Source organism: Myotis brandtii, unplaced genomic scaffold, assembly GCF_000412655.1.
Source record: "Myotis brandtii unplaced genomic scaffold, ASM41265v1 scaffold294, whole genome shotgun sequence".
Lineage (NCBI taxonomy): Eukaryota > Metazoa > Chordata > Mammalia > Chiroptera > Vespertilionidae > Myotis > Myotis brandtii.
In genome coordinates this window covers 294,529-313,674 of record NW_005361238.1, presented here as the reverse complement: position 1 = coordinate 313,674, position 19,146 = coordinate 294,529, and the positions used below count along the sequence as shown (strand labels likewise).

At 37.6% G+C, this 19,146-nt stretch overlaps 1 protein-coding gene and 1 long non-coding RNA gene across 4 annotated transcripts in view; one reads left to right on the top strand and one right to left on the bottom strand.

The window, feature by feature from the left end:
- The first annotated feature begins 106 nt into the window (after positions 1-106).
- Positions 107-18,335, top strand: MOB1A (MOB kinase activator 1A). 3 transcript variants are annotated; one of them, XR_001362697.1, is made up of 7 exons: positions 107-193; positions 3,683-3,849; positions 9,922-10,015; positions 11,762-11,895; positions 12,705-12,765; positions 15,623-15,786; positions 17,122-17,203. XR_001362697.1 is itself a non-coding variant. In XM_005869427.2 (6 exons), the coding sequence occupies exons 1-6, from the start codon at positions 180-182 to the stop codon at positions 17,197-17,199; spliced, it is 648 nt and encodes a 215-aa protein (XP_005869489.1). In that variant the 5' UTR covers positions 107-179; the 3' UTR covers positions 17,200-18,335. The 3 variants fall into 3 exon arrangements, 2 of the variants coding, with proteins under 2 accessions (XP_005869489.1, XP_005869488.1); XM_005869427.2 differs by lacking the exon at positions 12,705-12,765 and having other exon boundaries at positions 3,686-3,849; positions 17,122-18,335; XM_005869426.2 differs by lacking the exon at positions 12,705-12,765 and having other exon boundaries at positions 17,122-18,335.
- Positions 15,857-19,146, bottom strand: part of LOC106726626 — a 12,103-nt gene continuing 8,813 nt past the window's right edge. The window contains exon 2 of the long non-coding RNA XR_001362698.1: positions 15,857-16,135. This is a non-coding gene — a long non-coding RNA (uncharacterized LOC106726626). The remainder of the gene's footprint in view (positions 16,136-19,146) is intronic.

Below are 19,146 nucleotides of genomic sequence, written 5' to 3'. Positions count from 1 at the left end.
CTGAGCTGGGGGCGGGGCGGGGCGGGGCGGGGCAGAGAGCAGGCTTTTCTCGCGAGATTAGGCTGGTTCCGCATTTCCTCTCCGCTAGGTGGGGGAGGCGCGTGAGGTGCCCGTGCGCGCTCCGAGTCCCGACTGCGACGGGGGCCAGCGGCCCCTCCCCTCCCCTCTGAGGATAGAAGATGAGCTTCCTCTTGTGAGTGCAACCGGGCCCGGGGTCCGGGACTGAGGGCGGAGGGCGGCGAAGGGGAGAGGGGGCGCCTGAGGTGAGGGCCGGCCCCGGGGCCGGGGTGGTCGGCGCTGGGTTTGCTCCGGTTTAGGGTCACCGGGGGAGGCTAGGACGTGGGCCGAGGCAGACGGAGAGGGAAAGTCGACGCCGAGGAAGCGGAGTGAAGAGACCGAGGAGTAGAAAGGCCCCAGGGCCATAGCGCCTCCAAACTTTTCCGCCCGAGCGGCCCCGAGGGCGACGGGGCGACCTGGGGGCGGAGCCCGGAGCTCCTCCGCGGATCCGTGCTGACTTAGCGTTTACTCCGCCGCTGGTCCAGTTCTGTTACCGTCGGTGTTAGAAAAACCCCGAGGAAAAACGCCGCCCCGGAAAAACGTGCGGTGCTGCCGCGAGAGAAGCACTGCGCCGGCGTCTTGTTGATTCTGCTCAGGTGGCTGCCTCCACGCAGCGCATTGCTTACACGTGTGTCGTCCGAATGACTAAAGACCCATTTTTCGTTATAGACATCACCCACATACTTGACGTTTTTATTAAAGTTCAGAATTGCATGGTGTTTCATAGCCAGAGTTCATCTAACTAGTTCCTTATCGTGAGAAATGAGGGTTCCTTCGCTGTTTATAAAATGGGACTACAGTGCGGAGAATGCCTTGGTCCAGGTCGCTTTCCCCCTCTGGGTTGTCGTGTTAAGGGTATAGAGTCTTCAGAGTCTGATTATCAGGTCAGGAAGTCTGTATGGTTTAGATTTTCATTGCAAATTCCTGTGTTACTGGAACCATCTCTCCCATCCCTCCCCCAAGTCTTTCTCTTGCGAGTTCATGTTTATTTAGCGGTTGGTTTGTGTGTGCACGTTGCCTGGTTGCTTTTGGATGTCAGTGCGAGGCTCTGTATTTCTCCTGAACTTTGTTTTGTTGATGGGTATCTGAGCTTCCACCTTTTGGGGTTTTTACGAATAATGCTGTGAACTTTTACGAACTGGACACATTTTTGTGTTGGTGTGTTCATTTCTCTTGGGTGTTCTACCTGAGTGAGGGATTACTGAGCTCCACGGCAATTAGGTTTAATCTTTTGAGGAACTGCCAAACTTTTTCAAAGCACCGCACCGTTTTTGCATTTGCAACAGGGATCTGTCAGTCTCATATCTCTCTCTCTCTCTCTCTCTCTCTCTCTCTCTCTCTCTCGGAACTTTTACGAACTGGACACATTTTTGTGTTGGTGTGTTCATTTCTCTTGGGTGTTCTACCTGAGTGAGGGATTACTGAGCTCCACGGCAATTAGGTTTAATCTTTTGAGGAACTGCCAAACTTTTTCAAAGCACCGCACCGTTTTTGCATTTGCAACAGGGATCTGTCAGTCTCATATCTCTCTCTCTCTCTCTCTCGTCTTTTTTTTTTATTATAACCATCCTCTGTGGGTGTGAAATGGCATCTCACTGTGGTTTTTTAATTTCCATTTCCCTAATGACTAAGAAGGTTGAGCAGCCTTTCGTGTGCTTATTGGCCATTTGTATATTTTTTGTTTGGAGAAATGTCTATTCAGATCTTCTGATCCATTTTTTAAAAAAAATATTTTTAATTATAGTTGACAACTTTTGGCCGTTTTTTTTTTTTAAATTGGGTTCTCTTGTTTTTGAGTTGTAAGAATTCTTTATCCTTGATACAAGTCACTCACTTATCACATCTATGATTTGCAAATATTTTCTCGCGTTTTGTGGATTCTTTTTCACTGTCTTGGTGTCATTTGAATCACGATTTAGATGATGATAATATTTGAATATTGAGCCATCATTCTATGCCTTCCAAATTTAGTTTTCTGTCATTCACAGCTTTTCTAGATATAAAAGGCAATTCCTTGTAATTTAGTACTCCCCTAATAAATATAGGTGTTTACCACGTTGAAAAACTTTCCATATTTGAATTTTAGTGTTTTTATAATTCATTTTACTTCTTAATCTTATTTAAAATTCAAATTACTGGGGTAAAATGAAAGCCCACAGTTTATTCCTTTCCCCTTCTTAGAAGTAAGTAATCACCACTATCAATTTGATTTGTATCCTTTCTGTACATTTACAAAATGGGTTCCTGCTGTTTATTTGGTTTTGTTTTAACCATGTGTGAGATCTTTTCAAGTAAATACATGTAGCTCTCTATCTTGTCCTTGTATCTTGTTCTTAACTACAATGCAATACTCCATGACACAGATGTATCATAGTTAGTTTGTTCATTCTTCTAATTAGCCTTACGATTGTTTCCAGATTTTTCACTGTTAAAAACAATCTTGGACTACACATCCTTACCATATCTAAGAGAGATACTTAGTGGAAGGGATGGATTGAGGAACATTGCAGTGTTAACAGATACTGCCATATTGCCCTCCCAAAACACTTTACCCTTTCACCAGTGCTGTATTAAAGCACTAATTTCTCTATACCACACTTAAGGTAATTGTTTTCACTTTTGACACTCAGTTTAAGGAAATATCTTATTTTAATTAAATAGTTTTTCAGATGTTCATTGGTCATTGTAGTTTTCCTTCTGAATTGCCTATTCATCTCATTTCTCTTGTTATGGGGTGGGGCCACAACATTAGTAACAAAGAAACAGAATTTCCGGAGGATGAGGCCCAGAAATCAGGATTTTAAAAAGATTCCCACGTGATTCTAATGTGCAGCCAAGGTTGAGAACCACTGCTCTAAAGGGTACCTAACCTTTTTCTTAACAGATTATGGAAGCCCATTATTAATCCAGTTTATCTTTTGTAATACATATTGCAAGTACTTTTTTTGGTTACTTATCTTTTTGCTCTGTTACTGAATTTTAATTATTATAATTTGAAATTCATCCATTTAAGGTTTGGGTTTTGTGACATGTTAGGAAGACCTTTCTTGTGGATGGTGTGAGATAGGAATAAAAACTTACTTTCCCCTCCAATAATCAGTTGTCTCTCTCTCATTTACTTTTTCTGCTTAAAACTTCAAAAAATGTGTTGCTTCCGCTGTGGTTTGCTTTGATGGCATCCCAAATATTTTGGTATAGAAACTTTTTGAGCTATTAGAACCTTAGGGCTACTTCCCTCGCAGCACCATTTTGTGTAGGTGGAAATTGAGGCCAAAGGGAGATTAGGTTTCTCAAGCATCCACAGAGATAGTGGCAGATCAAGGACTAGCATCCAGGTTTTTTCTTTTTTTTGGTTCAAGTGCCCTTTCTATTACACCAGACTGCTTCAGGAGGCATAGTTAAATTGCCTTATGTGACGTTGTGCTGCTAATACTGTTTCTACATGAGGAAAGAAATTTAAAGCATTCTTTTTTATTGTGATCATCTCCCCCTACCCCCAAATCCTGGCACTTTTCAGGAAGTATTTTTTATTTTATTTTACAATTTATATTATGCCATTAAAATTATGCCATTCTGCTTCTTTCTAGTCCTAAAAATTTATATACTTTTTCTTTTAACCTAACAGCAGCAGCCGCTCTTCTAAAACATTCAAACCAAAGAAGAATATCCCTGAAGGGTCTCATCAGTATGAACTCTTAAAACATGCAGAAGCAACTTTAGGAAGCGGGAATCTGAGACAAGCTGTTATGTTGCCGGAGGGAGAGGATCTCAATGAATGGATTGCCGTTAATAGTAAGTTTTAATAACATTCAACTTTGCTGGTTTATAGGAACGTTTGCTAAAATCTTTTTGTTAATGAATTTTATTTTAACAGGTATGTGAGGGTTGTAATATAACAGATTATCTGTAAAGAAACACATAAATACAAATACATTAAAAACTGTAGTGTTCTCTTTGGAGTACTTGGTTGTAGCTTTTGTGGTTGAGTAAGGAGACCTAAGAAGAAATGGTGAGTGCTTGGGAGAATGCAGCTGAGTAAACTTAAGTAAGAGATTGATACATGCAAAGATTCCACTTGTGGTGGACCATGACTTTGTAGGGAATCCATCTGTATAGTTGTGTTCCCAAATCCAGCAACTCTAATTTGCCTACTATGTATACAGAAAAGTCAATTGTAGTTCAAAGCTTTAATTACTTATTTGTTGTGACTTGAGTAGTCATAAGAAATTGAGAGATTGGGAGAAAATGGTGGAATCTATAAGCTGAAAGTCACTCTTGAGTTCAAGAAAGTGAGGGCATGGCATGGAAGAATATGCAGAGACTAGAGACTTGAATATTAAGGTTATGTTTCTGAGATAAAATCAGCTCTGGGTGATAAGGATTAAATTTATTAAAAATTTCCGAAGTTCCAGGAATTTTTAAAACTATTTTCCCACCTGGCGTGCTCAGTGGTTGAGTGTTAACCTATGAACCAGGAGGTCATGGTTCAATTCCTGGTCAGGGCACATGCTCGGGTTGTGCATTTGATCTCCAATGTGGGGCATGCAGGAGGTAGCTGATCAATGATTTTCTCTCATCATTGATGTTTCTTTCTTCCTCTCTTTCTCCCTGAAATCAGTAAAAATATATTTAAAATAAATAAATAAACTGTTTAATGGAAAATTTCAAACATACAAAAGTAGAGAAACTAGCATGGTGAATTCCCAGGTAACCATTATCCAGCTTTAACAATGATCAGTTCATGGCCAATTCATAATTCTTCTGTGTATCTCACCCTGATTATTTTGAAGTGAATCCCAGACATATTATTTCATCTATAAAGATTTCAGTATCTCTAAAAGATAACTCTCCTTTTATTTTATTTTATTATTATTATTTTTTTAATATATTTTATTGATTTTTTACAGAGAGGAAGGGAGAGGGATAGGGAGTTAGAAACATCGATGAGAGAGAAACATCGATCAGCTGCCTCCTGCACACCCCCTACTGGGGATGTGCCCGCTACCAAGGTACATGCCCTTGACCGGGATCGAACCTGGGACCCTTCAGTCTGCAGGCTTATGCTCTATCCACTGAGCCAAACTGGTTAGGGCAGATAACTCTCCTTTTAAAGATAATGATGATACCACCATTCCTTTATGATATCAAATATGCAATCAGTGTTCACATTTCTGCTGATAGTCCTATAAATGTTTCTTTAAAAAAAAAGTATGATTGAGCCCTGGCCAGTGTCACTCAGTTGGTTGGGCATTGTCCTGTGCACTGAAAGGTTGCCAGTTCTATTCTCAGTCAAGGCATAGCCCCAGGTTGTGGGCTCGATCCCCAGTAGGGGGCATGCAGGAGGCCGCTGATCAATGTTTCTCAACCACCTCTCTCTCTTTCCCCCCCTTCCCCTCTCTCCCCCTCCCTCCCACCTCTCGTCTCTCTCTCCCCCTCTCTTTCCCTCTCTCCCTTACTCTCTTTCTAAAATTAATAAAAAATATATATATTTTACAAAAATGTATGGTTGGTGGACCAAAGGGTCCCGATTCCATTCTGGTCAAAGGCATATACCTCAGTTGCAGGCTCCTCCCTGGCCTGAGCCCTAGTCGGGCTCGTGCAGGAGGAAACTAATTGATGTGTTTCTCTCACATCAATATTTCTCTCTGTCTTTCCCTCTCTCTTCCACTCTCTCTCTGAAAAATCAATGGAAAAATATCCTCGGGTGAGGATTAAAAATAAATAAAGAAAAACAAAAAATGTATGGTTGGTTTAAATCAGGATCCAGGAAGGCCAGTTTTTTTCTTCTTTTTTTAAATTTTAAAAATACATTTATTGGGGTGACAGTTAATTATATAGGTTCCAAGTATACAAATTCTATAATACATCATATGTATATTGCATTGTGTACTCACCACCCAAAGTCAGATCTCCTTCTGTCACCATATATTTGACTCCCTTTCCCTCTGGTAACCACCACAGAGGTGGTAGTATATACTTCTAATGGAATAGCGACTTCAGTTGGTTGCCTCTAGCATGCACCGGAGATCTAGCCTGTAACTGAGGTATGCGCTCTTCACCGGAATCAAACCCATCGTCCTTCAGTCTATAGGACAACACTCTATCCGCTGAGCCAAACTGGCTAGGGCTTGAGGTGTTTTTTGTTTTGTTTTTTTAAACATATTTTTATTGATTTCAGAGAGGAAGGGAGAAGGAGAGAGAGCCAGAAACATCAATGATGAGAGAGAATCATCGATTGGCTGCCTCTTGTACGTCCCCCATTGGGGATCTAGCCCGCAACCCGAGCATGTGCCCTTGACTGGAATCGAACCTGATTCGCAGGCCAATGCTTCATCCACTGAGCCGAACCAGCCAGGGCTGTTGTTTTTAATATATTTTTATTGATTTCAGAGAGGAAGGGAGAGGGAGAGAGAAAGGATGAGAGAGAATCATTAATTGGGTGCCTCCTACACACCCCCTACTGGGGATTGAGCCCGAAACCCAGACATGTGCCCTTGACTGTAATCGAACCTGGGACCCTTCAGTCCACAGGTCAACACTCTATCCACTGAGCCAAACTGAGTTTTTTAAAATTTTTTAAATTATTTTTTTAGAGAGGAAGGGAGAGGGAGAGAGAGAGAGAAATCGACTGCCTCCTGCATGCCCCCCACTGGGGATCGAGCCTGCAACCTGGGCATGTGCCCTTGACCGGAATCGAACCCGGGACCTTTCAGTCTGCAGGTTGATGCTCTATCCACGGAGCCAAACCGGCTAGGGCAGGGCTTGAGTTTTTGATTGATTGTCTTGTTTGTTCATTTGTGCTTTCAGTTTTATATCCCATGCTAGAAGCCTGGTGCACGATCCCCTGAGGGGTCCTAGATTGCGAGAGGGCGGTTCTCTGATGATGTACCCTGGAATCAGGCTCTCTCCTCTCTGGTTCCGGGTGCGTCATCCGAGAACCACAGCTGCCAAGTCAGTGCAGCTTGGCAGCTCCTGCACTGAACATTTGCCCCCGGGTGTTCAGTGCATGTCATAGCTACCCGTCGGTCGCTTAGGCTTTTATATCTACTATATGCATAAAAGGCTAATATGCATAGTGTCTCCTCGGGAGTTCGACCAGGAGACTGGGAGTTCGATCCCTCACTGTGATGTTCTCTGACCACCAGGGGCAGCGCAGCACAAAGGAAGGCCCCGATTAACCCTGATTGCCGGCCAAGCCTAGGGACCCTACCCATACACGAATTTGTGCACCAGGCCTCTAGTATGTAGATAGATGAGTGAATCATATGGTTCTTGACTTTTTCTGTCTGACTTATTTTGCCTAACATGATATTCACAAGATCCATCCATGTTGTTGCAAATGGCAGTATTTCATCTTTTTTTATGGCTGAGTAGTATTCCATTGTATATATGTACATATGTTTCCCCTCATTTTAGTCTTTCTTTCTTTGCTGTTTTGTTGTTCTTGAAGACATTAGTTCATTTGTTCTCCACAGTGTGAATTTTGCTGATTATATCCCCAAGACACCAATTATATTCTGTTCCTCCTTTTATTTCCTGTAACTGTTTCATCTAGAGCAACACTGTCCAATAGTACTTTCTGTGATGATGCAAGTGTTCTGTATCTGCACTGTGGCCACTTGAAATGTGGTTAATGTGACTGAAACTGAATTTTAAATTTAATTTAATTTTAATGTAAGTGGCTACATGTGGCTAGTGGCTACCATGTTAGCACAGATTTGGAGCTTGAATTAGACTTGATTTTGTTTGTTTGTAAGGCTACTTCATAGGTGGTAATATATACTTCCAACGGTATAGCGACTTCCATAGTGTTTAGTTGTCTTTATGTGTTATATTATTAATCAGCTATTGATAACTGTTGCCTTGATCACATCTGATAAAAATATAATGTAAGATCCAAATGTAATTTAAAATTTTCTAATAGCCACATAAGAAAAATTTTGCTTTTCTCAACTCTTTAAAAAGCCATTATTCATATCACTAAGAGAAAAAACAAGGTGCAGCCCTGGCCAGGTAGCTCAGTTGGTTAAAGCAGCATTCTGAAATGCCAGGGTTGTGGGTTCAATCCCTGGTCAGGGCACATACAAGAATCAGCCAATGAATGCATAAATAGGTGGAACAACAAATTGATGTTTCTCTCTTTTTTCTTCTCTAACAACAAACTTCTCTCTGACAATAAACTAATTGCTAAAATTCTGCAGCAGAGGAAAAAATATATTTTTGCCTATCTGACCAAAATATAGGTATAATTTTGAGTCATTCACACCAGACAGCTATTGTGTTGACTGTTGTCATTTTTAAAAAAATATATTTTATTGATTTTTTACAGAGAGGAATGGAAAGGGATAGAGAGTTAGAAACATCTATGAGAGAGAAACATCGATCAGCTGCCTCCTGCACACTCCCTATTGGGGATATGCCCACAACCAAGGTACATGCCCTTGACCAGAATCGAACCTGGGACCCTTGAGTCTGCAGGCCAACGCTCTATCCACTGAGCCAAACCGGTTAGGGCTCATTTTTAAATTTTAAAATTTAAGGGAAAAAGAGGTCAGTGCCCCTGACTAGTCAGGTATTGCATGTTTTAAAATTTCTGGCAGCACACTGGTTTGAAAATTGCTGCTTTAGATTTGTAAACTAAACTAGCATACCATCTGAGCATACTCTTTGTTTTGAATGAATATTGAGTGCCTAAGTATTGCTTTCTTAGAAACATGACTAAAAGTAAGGTTTGTAAGTGAGGGAGTTTTGTACAAAGTTCCTTTAATATGTTTTTAAGAAACTTGAAAAAGCCCTAGTGGAATTTTAGGTACTCCTTCAGACAGGGAACGAAAACATTTTTTTAAAATTTGTGTGGTTTTAAGGCTTATGTGGTTCGCTTTGTACAGAGCGTAAAATGCTTCACTTGATTGTTTCACTCACCTTCTTCCTGTTCCATTTTTTTTTGCAGCTCTAGCTGAAGCTCCTTTACAAGTACTCCCTGACTACTTCAACTCTTTAATATGTTGCCTTTTCTCTGAACTCTCGCATTTACTGTTGGCCTTTGTATAACTACCTTCTTATATGTTGTATTATTCATCTCTTGTAATTTTGCCCCTTCTGTTAGCTGGAGAATCCAGGGCAAGGGACATTATCCTGTGTCTTTTTTTTTTTTTAATGTCTTCAATATGTATAGCCTCAATTTTTTAAAAAAATATATTTTTTATTGATTTCAGAGAGGAAGGGAGAGGGAGAGAGAGAGAAACATCAGTGATGAGAGAGAATTATTGATCGGCTGCCTCCTGCACGGCCCCTCCTGGGGATCGAGCCTGCAACCCAGGCATGTGTCCTTGACTGAATCTAACCTGGGACCCTTCAGTCTTCAGGCCGACGCTCTATCCACTGAGCCAAACCAGCTAGAGGTAGCCTCAACTTTTTTACGATGAATTGGATTTTTTAAATGATTGTTCATAACTGCCAATACACCTTCTCCCTCACAATGTATTTCATAACACTTTTCTAACGCAAATGATATTGTCTAGTCCAGATGAATAGAAGCTATGGCTTTTTTCATTCCCTTGGATATAAGCAAATTGTGTATTCTAATGACGTATAGTCACCATTAAGTTAGATTATGTCTGGTTTTTATTTTTCTGCTGTTGCATGCTAGTTAAAAGCTTAGTATATTAAAAATGAATGTATATTAAAAGTTAACTTTACTTAGGTGTGACAACTTACAAAGAAAAGAGAATTTACAGTATCCTTGGATTGTTGAATTTCCCAAGGATTTAGCTAAGAATTTGTCTATTTTTCTTTCAACTGAGAAGTCTGATGGTGGTGTGTTTACATAGATATTTTAACACAATTCTGCTGTTATATTTCTAGCTGTGGATTTCTTCAATCAGATCAACATGTTATATGGAACTATTACAGAATTCTGCACTGAAGCAAGCTGTTCAGTCATGTCTGCAGGTCCAAGGTACATATTACTGCATTTTATATAGGATTACTTAGTAAAGCTAATCACTAATTGATAAAAATTAAATAATAAAGACTTTTTTTCTTATATGCTTGTGTAAAAGCAGTTCAATTTTATGAATTTTTAATACTTACCAATAAGCTTTTAGTTATTACTAAATACTTTGGCATTTGGTACTTAGTGTTTGATTTTGTAATTGCATTACAGTAAGGAGTTGTAAAAGGAAAAGAAATTTAGAACTCTGTTAACATTATGGTTTTGTTTTTTAAATTAATTTCTTGAAACTGAGTTTTTAGTTAACTTTTTAATATTTGATTCCTTTTTCTTGTGCTTATTTAGTGTTAATTACTTCCAACTGCGCTGTGTTCGTTATTTGGCTTAAAGATGCTAGATTTTTTAAAAAATTGACTATAATAAATTTCAAGAAATACTGAGAAAGAGATGGAACTCTGTCACCCGTATGTTGTCAAAGTTTGGTGGTGTGTGATTTAGGTGTTTCCTTTCAGTCTTTTCGATATAGTAAATGACTGAATTTATGTCATGGTGGTAGTTGTCAAGATATTTATTTACCTCTTGGGGGAAAAAATTGTCTTTTCCGAATTTGCTACAGGTGCAAAGGATAGATCCCCAGTCAGTTGGTAATCCTATTTTTATTATAGTAATTTTATGAGGAATTAAAAAAATATATATTTTTATTGATTTCAGAGAGGAAGGGAGAGGGAGAGAGAGATAGAAACATCAATGATGAGACAGAATCATTGATCGGCTGCCTCCTGCACACCCCCTTCTGGGGATTGAGCCCACAACCCAAGCACATTCCTTTGACTGGAATTGAACCTGAGACCCTTCAGTCCGCAGGCCAAGGCTCTATCTACTGAGCCAAACCAGTTAGGGTGAGGGATGTTTTTATTTTGTGTTGATTTAAGTTTTAGTTCTCAAGCTTTCTTAAAGAAATTTAAATAAAATAAGAAAATTAAACTGATCCATGGCTTAAATACTTTATACAGTGAAGTTTTGTATAAATCTTGTTAATCATTCTAGTTAAGCACACCATCTGAGCATACTCTTTGTTTTGAATGAATATCGAGTGCCTAAGTGTTGCTTTCTTAGAAACATGACTAACACCCTCTCCAAGAAACGGGATTTTATATTTAAAAAAAATGTTTTTATTGATTTCAGAGAGGAAGGGAGAGGGAAAGATAGAAACATCAGTGATGAGAAAGAATCATCCATTGGCTGCCTCTTGCATGCTCCCCACTGGGAATCGAGCCCACAACCCGGGCATGTGCCTTGAATCAAGCCGTGACCTCCTGGTTCATGGGTCAATGCTCAATCACTGAGCCACACTGGCTGGGCAGGGTTTTATGATCTTGACTCTATTGGTGATAACTTGGTGCCCAAGGATCTCAGAGTGCAGTGATCCCTCCGTCCCTTCCCCAGTCCTCTGCATCCTCTGCCTCACAGACAGAAATACAGTTCATTTATCTTTCCCAGGGCTGTGCTAGAAAACATCCATTCTGGCACTGCCAGCTGCCACATTATCGTCTCTTTTTCTTCCAATTATAACCATCACTTTTCAAAATAATTCTGTGGGAAACTCTCAGTAATCTTCAGTAGTTTAGGTAATTTACTAAAGGTATAGATATAGATATATAATTCCTGTTGACAAAATATGAACCTACTTTGATTATAAGTTGCACATTTGTTAATGTGAAAACTTTATCAATAAAACCTTTCTCTCTTCAGATATGAATATCATTGGGCAGATGGTACTAATATTAAAAAGCCAATCAAATGTTCTGCACCAAAATACATTGACTATTTGATGACTTGGGTTCAGGACCAACTTGATGATGAAACCCTTTTTCCTTCTAAGATTGGTGAGTTAATGTTGTATAACTGTTTTTCTTTTTAAATGATAAATGTGTGCTTTTTAACGCTCTATTTTTTAAAAATGTAACAGACTCAGATTTTTCTGTAAAAGATTATAAATGTATATTCCTTTCAGACATGTTTGTGTCTGCCTGTGTTTCTTCACCAATAGTGGTTGTTACTCACTGAAAATTTTTTTTATAATTTAGGTAAATAAGTTAGTTTTAAGGCACATTTTTAAGATATTGATGAGATTGAGCATTTTTTGTTTATTGATCATTGTGTTTTCTCTTTATATCCTTTGTTCATTTATTTTTATGTTAAGGATATTAGCTTTTTGTCATAAATGTATTTTTTCCCTAGGTTGCCTTTTGTCTTACTGTGTTCATCAAGTGATTTTGCTATATATAACTTTCTTATTTTGTCTTATTAATCTTTTCTTTAATGATGTCTGGGTTTTAATCAATGATTAGAAAGGTTTTCCCTACTTCACTATTATAAAAATATTTATCCATGTTTTCATTTAGTACTTTTTTGTGGTTTTGTTTTTACATTTAAATCTTTGTTCTGTCAGGAATTTTTTTTCTCATTGTTCCCTTCATTTTTTCCTCACTTATAATGCTAGTCAGTTTGTCCAATACTATTTATCAAATACATGTGTCTTTTCTCCCCTGATCATCAAGTTGTCACATATTTTGGAGTCTTTTAATCTCTTTATCTGTTCCTATAGAAATTCCATACTGTTTTAATTAAACATGGACATAAATCTTTGAGCATCTTATAGGGCTGGTCTCTCTTCCTTGCTCTTCTTTTTCAGAATATTCACGACTATTCTGGGATATTTGTTCTTCCAAAGAACTTAGAATCATTTTGTCAAGGTAAAAAAAAAAATCTTTGTGAGATTTTTATTATGATTTTATTCAATTTGTAGATTAATATAGGGATTCTTGTTCTCTTGACAATCCTGTGTCTTCCTATCCAAGAATAAGGTATATTTCTTCATTTACTCATGTCTCTTATTTGCTGTATCCTCTTATAAAATTCTACAGTTTATGCTAATCCTTCAAGTTTCTTAAGTTTATTCCTAGGCATTTAATTTTTTTTTATTAATATTTGGTTTCCAGTGGTTAGTGTTTAGTATATAGAAAATCTGTTGATTTTTATATAAATTTTATAATTGACCAGATTTTGATTATTTCTGTTGTTTTTCTTGAGTTTTTAAAGTATACAATTCCATCATACTAATGGTAATTTTGCCTCTTTCTGATAATGTATACTTCTTGTGTAACTCTTATCTAATTGTACTTAACAACTAGTACTTCCAGAGCAGTGCTGACTCATGGTGATAACGCAGACATCCTTTTCTTCTTTCCTTTGATGAGTGCGTTTAGAATTTTAGCATTAAGCAAGAATCTTGCTTTTGGTTAGAGGTGTGTGAATTGTGTTACTAATGGCCATAAGGTTTTCTCCATTTTTTTTTTAATGTTCTGGAAGAGTATTTTTATTTGCTAATATTTTGATTAAGGTTTTGGAATTGGTATTTATGGATGAGATTGGTCCTTATCATTTTCAGTGTAAGGGTGTCTTATGAACAACATATTGTTGGATTCTGTCTTGTTTGGGCTGTTATAATAAAAAAAAAAAATGCCAGAAAATGGATGGCACATAAACAAGAGAAATTTATTTCTCAAAGTTTACAGGCTGAAAGTCTGAGATGAGGGTGCCAGCATGGTTGGGTTCCAGACTGCAGGCTTCTCACCTAGTCCCCACATAGTGGAAGGGCAGCTCTCTGAGGCCTCTTTATAAGGCCATAATCCCATCCATGAAGGGTTGGCCCTCATGACCCAGTCACCTCCCAAAAGCTCCACGTACTAATGCCATCAGCTAGGGGGTAGGACTTCAACATATGGATTTTGCCAGGGGGTGGGGGGGGGAACAACACAAATATTCAGACCATAGCAGATTCCTTGTTTGCAGTCTAACTAAAGGTTTTTCAGAAGTTATATCATGTTACATTTTTTCTGTTTGCTATTGGTCAACTTTTCCATTCTATTAAGCATTTTATTTGCTTAATAGCAAATAAAGATTTGTTATATAGTGATTATGCTTGAATATTTCTGTTAAATTCAGCTTGAAAGTGCTTAGACTAAAACAAATATTTCTTTATTCATTAAAGTTTTAAGATACTTTTGACTTTATTCTTTTCTCAGCTTCCCATTCATCAGTAATTTATCCTGGCATTCTTTTCCCCCTCATTAGGTTATTACTATATACCACATTTACTTATGCCAATTATCTACTTAGAAGAAATTATTCACTTTTAAACTAGTATATCCAAGTTATTACTGTCCTTTTTATTAGCAAGGTACCCATTTACAAATTTTGAAAAGAAATTTGACATAAAAATCCATCTTTTCAGTACATTAATACAAGACCCATTTCAGAAAAACAAGCCCATACTTCAGAATAATGTCTGAAAGGGCAGGTTGTTAGCCAAGACTGGGGGTGGGGGCAAATCCCCCACAAAAATCAGCTTATAAGAGCAAAATATACTAAATTTCAAGCCAGTAAGGACTAATTGAGAAACAAAACAAAATTCAGGGAAGGAAAAAGTATTTAAGCTTTTGTTCTTTGAAAATTTAAAGAAAATGTTTCAAGAGTAAATGTTCTGGAACAGACCTTTAAGGTTATTTGGAAGCAAGTACCTTCCTATGTGTTTATTTACTGTATTCAGTGCCAATTGTATTGTCTTTCTCCCATCCCTGCCTTCTAAGAGACTTTGGTCTTGTTAACCAAAATTCTCAGGAATGTAACCAGCTGCATCCTTACTTGCACTGCTTGGAAAGAGATCACTAAACCCTCTCCCTGTCTTTTCTAAGGAGATATTTATTTTCTTGGAAAAATAGGGAGCTGCTCTTCCTCCCTTTTTTTAGGAAGTATATTCCCTTCTTAGACTACAGAAAAATGAAAATAGCTCTTTAAAAAAATAAATAAAGTTTATACTCCTAGTTTAAGAAAACTGGCTTTTCAGAGTAATTCAAGAAGATACTAGTAAAATACTTGTAAAACAGATTATGATGACCTGAAGTATGCCTTTTCTTTTTCTTTTGTTTAGGAGAGTTTCCGGTCCTAGTTGAATGTGTAAATTTTTTTTAGTTACAGATTACAAAAAGTAAAAATTTTCTATTTATAGTCAAATGCTCAATATTGTTACTTTTTATCTTTTTTAAAAAATATGTGTTGATTTTTAGAGAAGGGAAGGGAGAGGGATAGAGAGATAGAAACACCAATTGGCTGCATCAGCACTCCCTATTGAGCCCACAACCTGGGCATGTGCCCTGACCAAGAATCAAACCTGTGGACTCTTGGTTCCTGGGTCATTGCTCAGCTGCTAAGGCACACCTGCTGGCCTGTAGCATTTAGTCTTAGGAAGAAACTCTTCAATATTAACCACAAATAGGCTTATTTTAATTTTGATTCAGTAACATTTTATATATAAATTTTGAAACCTGTGCCTGCTATTTTAAGATAGAAAATGTGTGGTATATGAGCATACCTCATATACTTAGGTTTGGGATTCTCTATTCCCTTGCCTTTAAAAAATGTATATATGGCAGTAGGCTTGTATTTGTGAATGTGCATGTTTGTCTTTTGGAGTTGCTCATGGCTATATCTAAACTTTCTGCTGTTCAGTTAAATAAAAGACTAATGGATATATATGTATATTTATTATAGGTGTCCCATTTCCCAAAAACTTTATGTCTGTGGCAAAGACCATTCTAAAACGTCTGTTCAGGGTTTATGCCCATATTTATCACCAGCACTTTGATTCTGTGATGCAGCTGCAAGAGGAAGCTCACCTCAACACCTCCTTTAAGCACTTTATTTTCTTTGTTCAGGTAAGTTGAACCATGTTGACTTCTGTGTTCTTTGACTTGGACATAACTTGGCTTAGTAACTTTAATAAAGAACAATTTATAGAGTTTTATTTATAGATGCAGAGCTAAGTATAAGCAGGGTTCTGTTTTCTACATTATTTATTTCATTGATGGGCATAGCAGCATAGAAAGCATCATCTCCATTCTGGGTTTCCTGCCTCTGGCTGCCCGGGTCTCTGGTTAGGATATGACAAGGAGCACCAAAAACCCAAGAAAGCTTGTCCATACCCTTCTGATCCATCGCCACTGCTGGGTAAAGGGACACTATGAAAAACGTCTGAAGTTGGGTTGTTTCATGAGATGTTTATGCCTGGAAGAGAAATATTTAGAAGAACCTGTTACATGTTGTCTTAGGTTCCATGTCTAGAAGTCCCACATAAGGCCAAATCTTATGAAGTTTTAGCAGCTAGAAACTTTAAAAATCAAAATAATCACATTGTTTGAAAAAGATGTGGAAGAATCGGGACTTCTTTAGTCTCACTTTAGAAATATATAATTTTGTATGCAAAATACAAATATGTCTAGATATTTTTTGGTGGAAAACCCAGCAGCTTTATAGTAGACTAGAGGCCCGGTGCATGAAATTTGTGCGCTCGGGGGTGGGGGGTGGGGGGTGGTGTCCCTCAGCCTGGCCTGCGCCCTCTCCCAGAGCCCAGTAATGGATCACCCTGCAGAGGGAGGCCCTGCCCACCTGCTGCAGCCCACTGGTCGGTGGCCTGGGCCTCCCTCTGCGGGGCTCCCCTGCCAATTGCATCACATCCACCTTGGCTGACCTGGTGCCAGTGCGTGTCATAGCATGGTTGTCCGGACGGTCGTTCTGCTGTTCAGCTGTTTGGTCGATTTGCATATTATGCTTTTATTATTATAAATAATTGTGTATTACAATATTATGTATCACACAAAGGATAATGTGCTCTTTTCTATCTTCCTTCTGAGGTTATTGCATGGCATAGATATAGAGTATAGCTAGAACTATGAAAGGAAAAGGTCTGCTGCCCCTGAGGTGGCCACTAGCAAAGATTCAGCGTAAAGTTTTCAGATAATTCCTATGTAAATGCCAACATATACAACTTTAATGTTTTACCCAGTAAGCATCATTCTATTATAGTTGCTTATTTAGTAAGTCCTCTATATTTTAAAAAGGAGTAAAAATTATTCTATTAAAAATGTTCACAGAGATCATTTCATTATTCCTTTCGATTTCAGAAAACTAGGGTTGGGAATACTTTCTCAGTGACATTTACAGAGTTTTAATTTTAGATCCATTTTTAAATTTTATTTTTCTTCTCTTTTTAGGAGTTTAATCTGATTGATAGGCGTGAGCTGGCACCTCTTCAGGAATTAATTGAGAAGCTTGGATCAAAAGACAGATAAATGCTTCTTCTAGTACACAATTACCCTCTTGCTTCATCTACTGCTAGAGCTATCTCATTGCTGTCTGTTATAGACTAGTGACACAAACTTTTAAGAAACAGGATAAAAAGACCTATTGTCCCAAAGGTAGGTTGGCCTGATACCTTCAGAGTGAGAAATTCAGGACACAGCCAGATTTGAGGCACTGTGTCACCACACTTGTTATTGTCACTGAGTCACACTTGCTGTTAATATGTGATGGTTAATCTGTAGTTTATCAGTTTACATATTATTCTTTTACTAAAGAAAATGATTTAGTCTGTTTCAGGTTATAGCATAATGGATATTAAGAATTTCTACCAATAATTTATTAACAAGTTTCCACAACAAATTTGTTAATATCTCAGTCAGCTAGGTTTTATTCTGCTTATAGAAGAGGTGTTTTTAAGTTTCCTTAAGGTTTAGAACAATTTGTGTCACTTCGGATAAATATGTTGTTTGAAGTTATATACTAGTGTTTTTATAGATAATATGCATATTTTTTCAAAATCCATGATTGCCATTTAAATCATCATATGACATGTGGGAGTAACCAAATGACTTTACTTTTTAATGTTAATTTGGGATTTTATTCACATACGAACCTATCTCAATGTTTAGGAGAGAGTGCATATTAGAAATAATTGTTTTAAGGCATCCAAGGTGGTCTTGTAGATTTTTTTTAAAATACTTCATTCAGGTTAATTTGAATATGTAGCTTTTGGCTGACAAAAAGCAAACTTCCAAAAAATTAAGACAAATTTAGGCCTCAAACCACTATTTTCATTCATGTCGTCTTTCAGACGGCTTTGAAATTCTGGATAGAATGAAAAATACTCAGATTACTTGATTGTTTTGAGTTTCCTTTTTAAAAAAATAATTTCTATGTGTTTTGGGGTGTTTTTTTGTGTGTGTGGCTTGAGACTTAGTGAAGAGTACTATAGAAATGCATCAACTTTATCCCAATAAGGATAAAACTTAAGGAAAATAAAAAAAAAAATCTTGCAAAAAACATCTTGAAAGGTGTACACATTTTATAACACAGTTAAAAGTTTGATGTGTTTCCTATTCTTGTGTGTGTTTGCGCGTTTAAAGGAGACAGCATTGGAAGAATAAGTTAAAAAAAGGTCTTCATTCTGTTAATAGTTAAAGGATGGATTGAGCTCCTCTGGGGGTTTTATCCTGTGTTAACTATTGTATCAAAACCTGAATTTATTCTATTTCTATTCAGATAAAAAGGATCTCCCCTTTTAATGAAGAAAAGATCTGATTTTCATTAGGCTTCTAGGATTTAGTGAACTCAGACGGTTTAAAAGTATTGAGGCACAAATATATTAAAGACTTGCCAGACAGCAGCCACTTTAAGTTCACCAGCGTTCTGTTTCAGAGTTGTGACTTTTGCAAAGTACCAACTTCTTGATGGCTTTGGCAAAGGTTAACTTTGATAGGGTTTTTGTTTTTTTTTCGTTATTGTTATTTATTTTTATTATTCCACTGGAGTATAAGGAAGAGAATAACTTAGAAACTCTTAAAAACTCAATTTCAATAAATTATTAAATTATATTCAGGATTTTAAAGGAAACAAAACATTTCATCTAATTAGGCTGAAACTGTACCTCATGGTTTTAGGAATTAAAGAGTGGGATAATCACCTATGAAAAAAAGAGAAAAGCCCTCTATGAGACATTCCATGGTCCACATTTTAAGTTCATTCAAAGGTCCCTGTCAAGCTGTATATATGTTTATGTTGATTCTTTACAAATAAGAAGGCAGGTTTCTGGATACCACTGAGAATGTTACTGCCTCTCAACTATTGGCTTTAATTAAGTCTGCAAGGAAGTTGCACTTGCATCATCATTTCTGATATTTCAAATATTCTCAAACAAAAGGGTTCTCAATTTTCTCCATCTATTTTTCATGATAGAAATC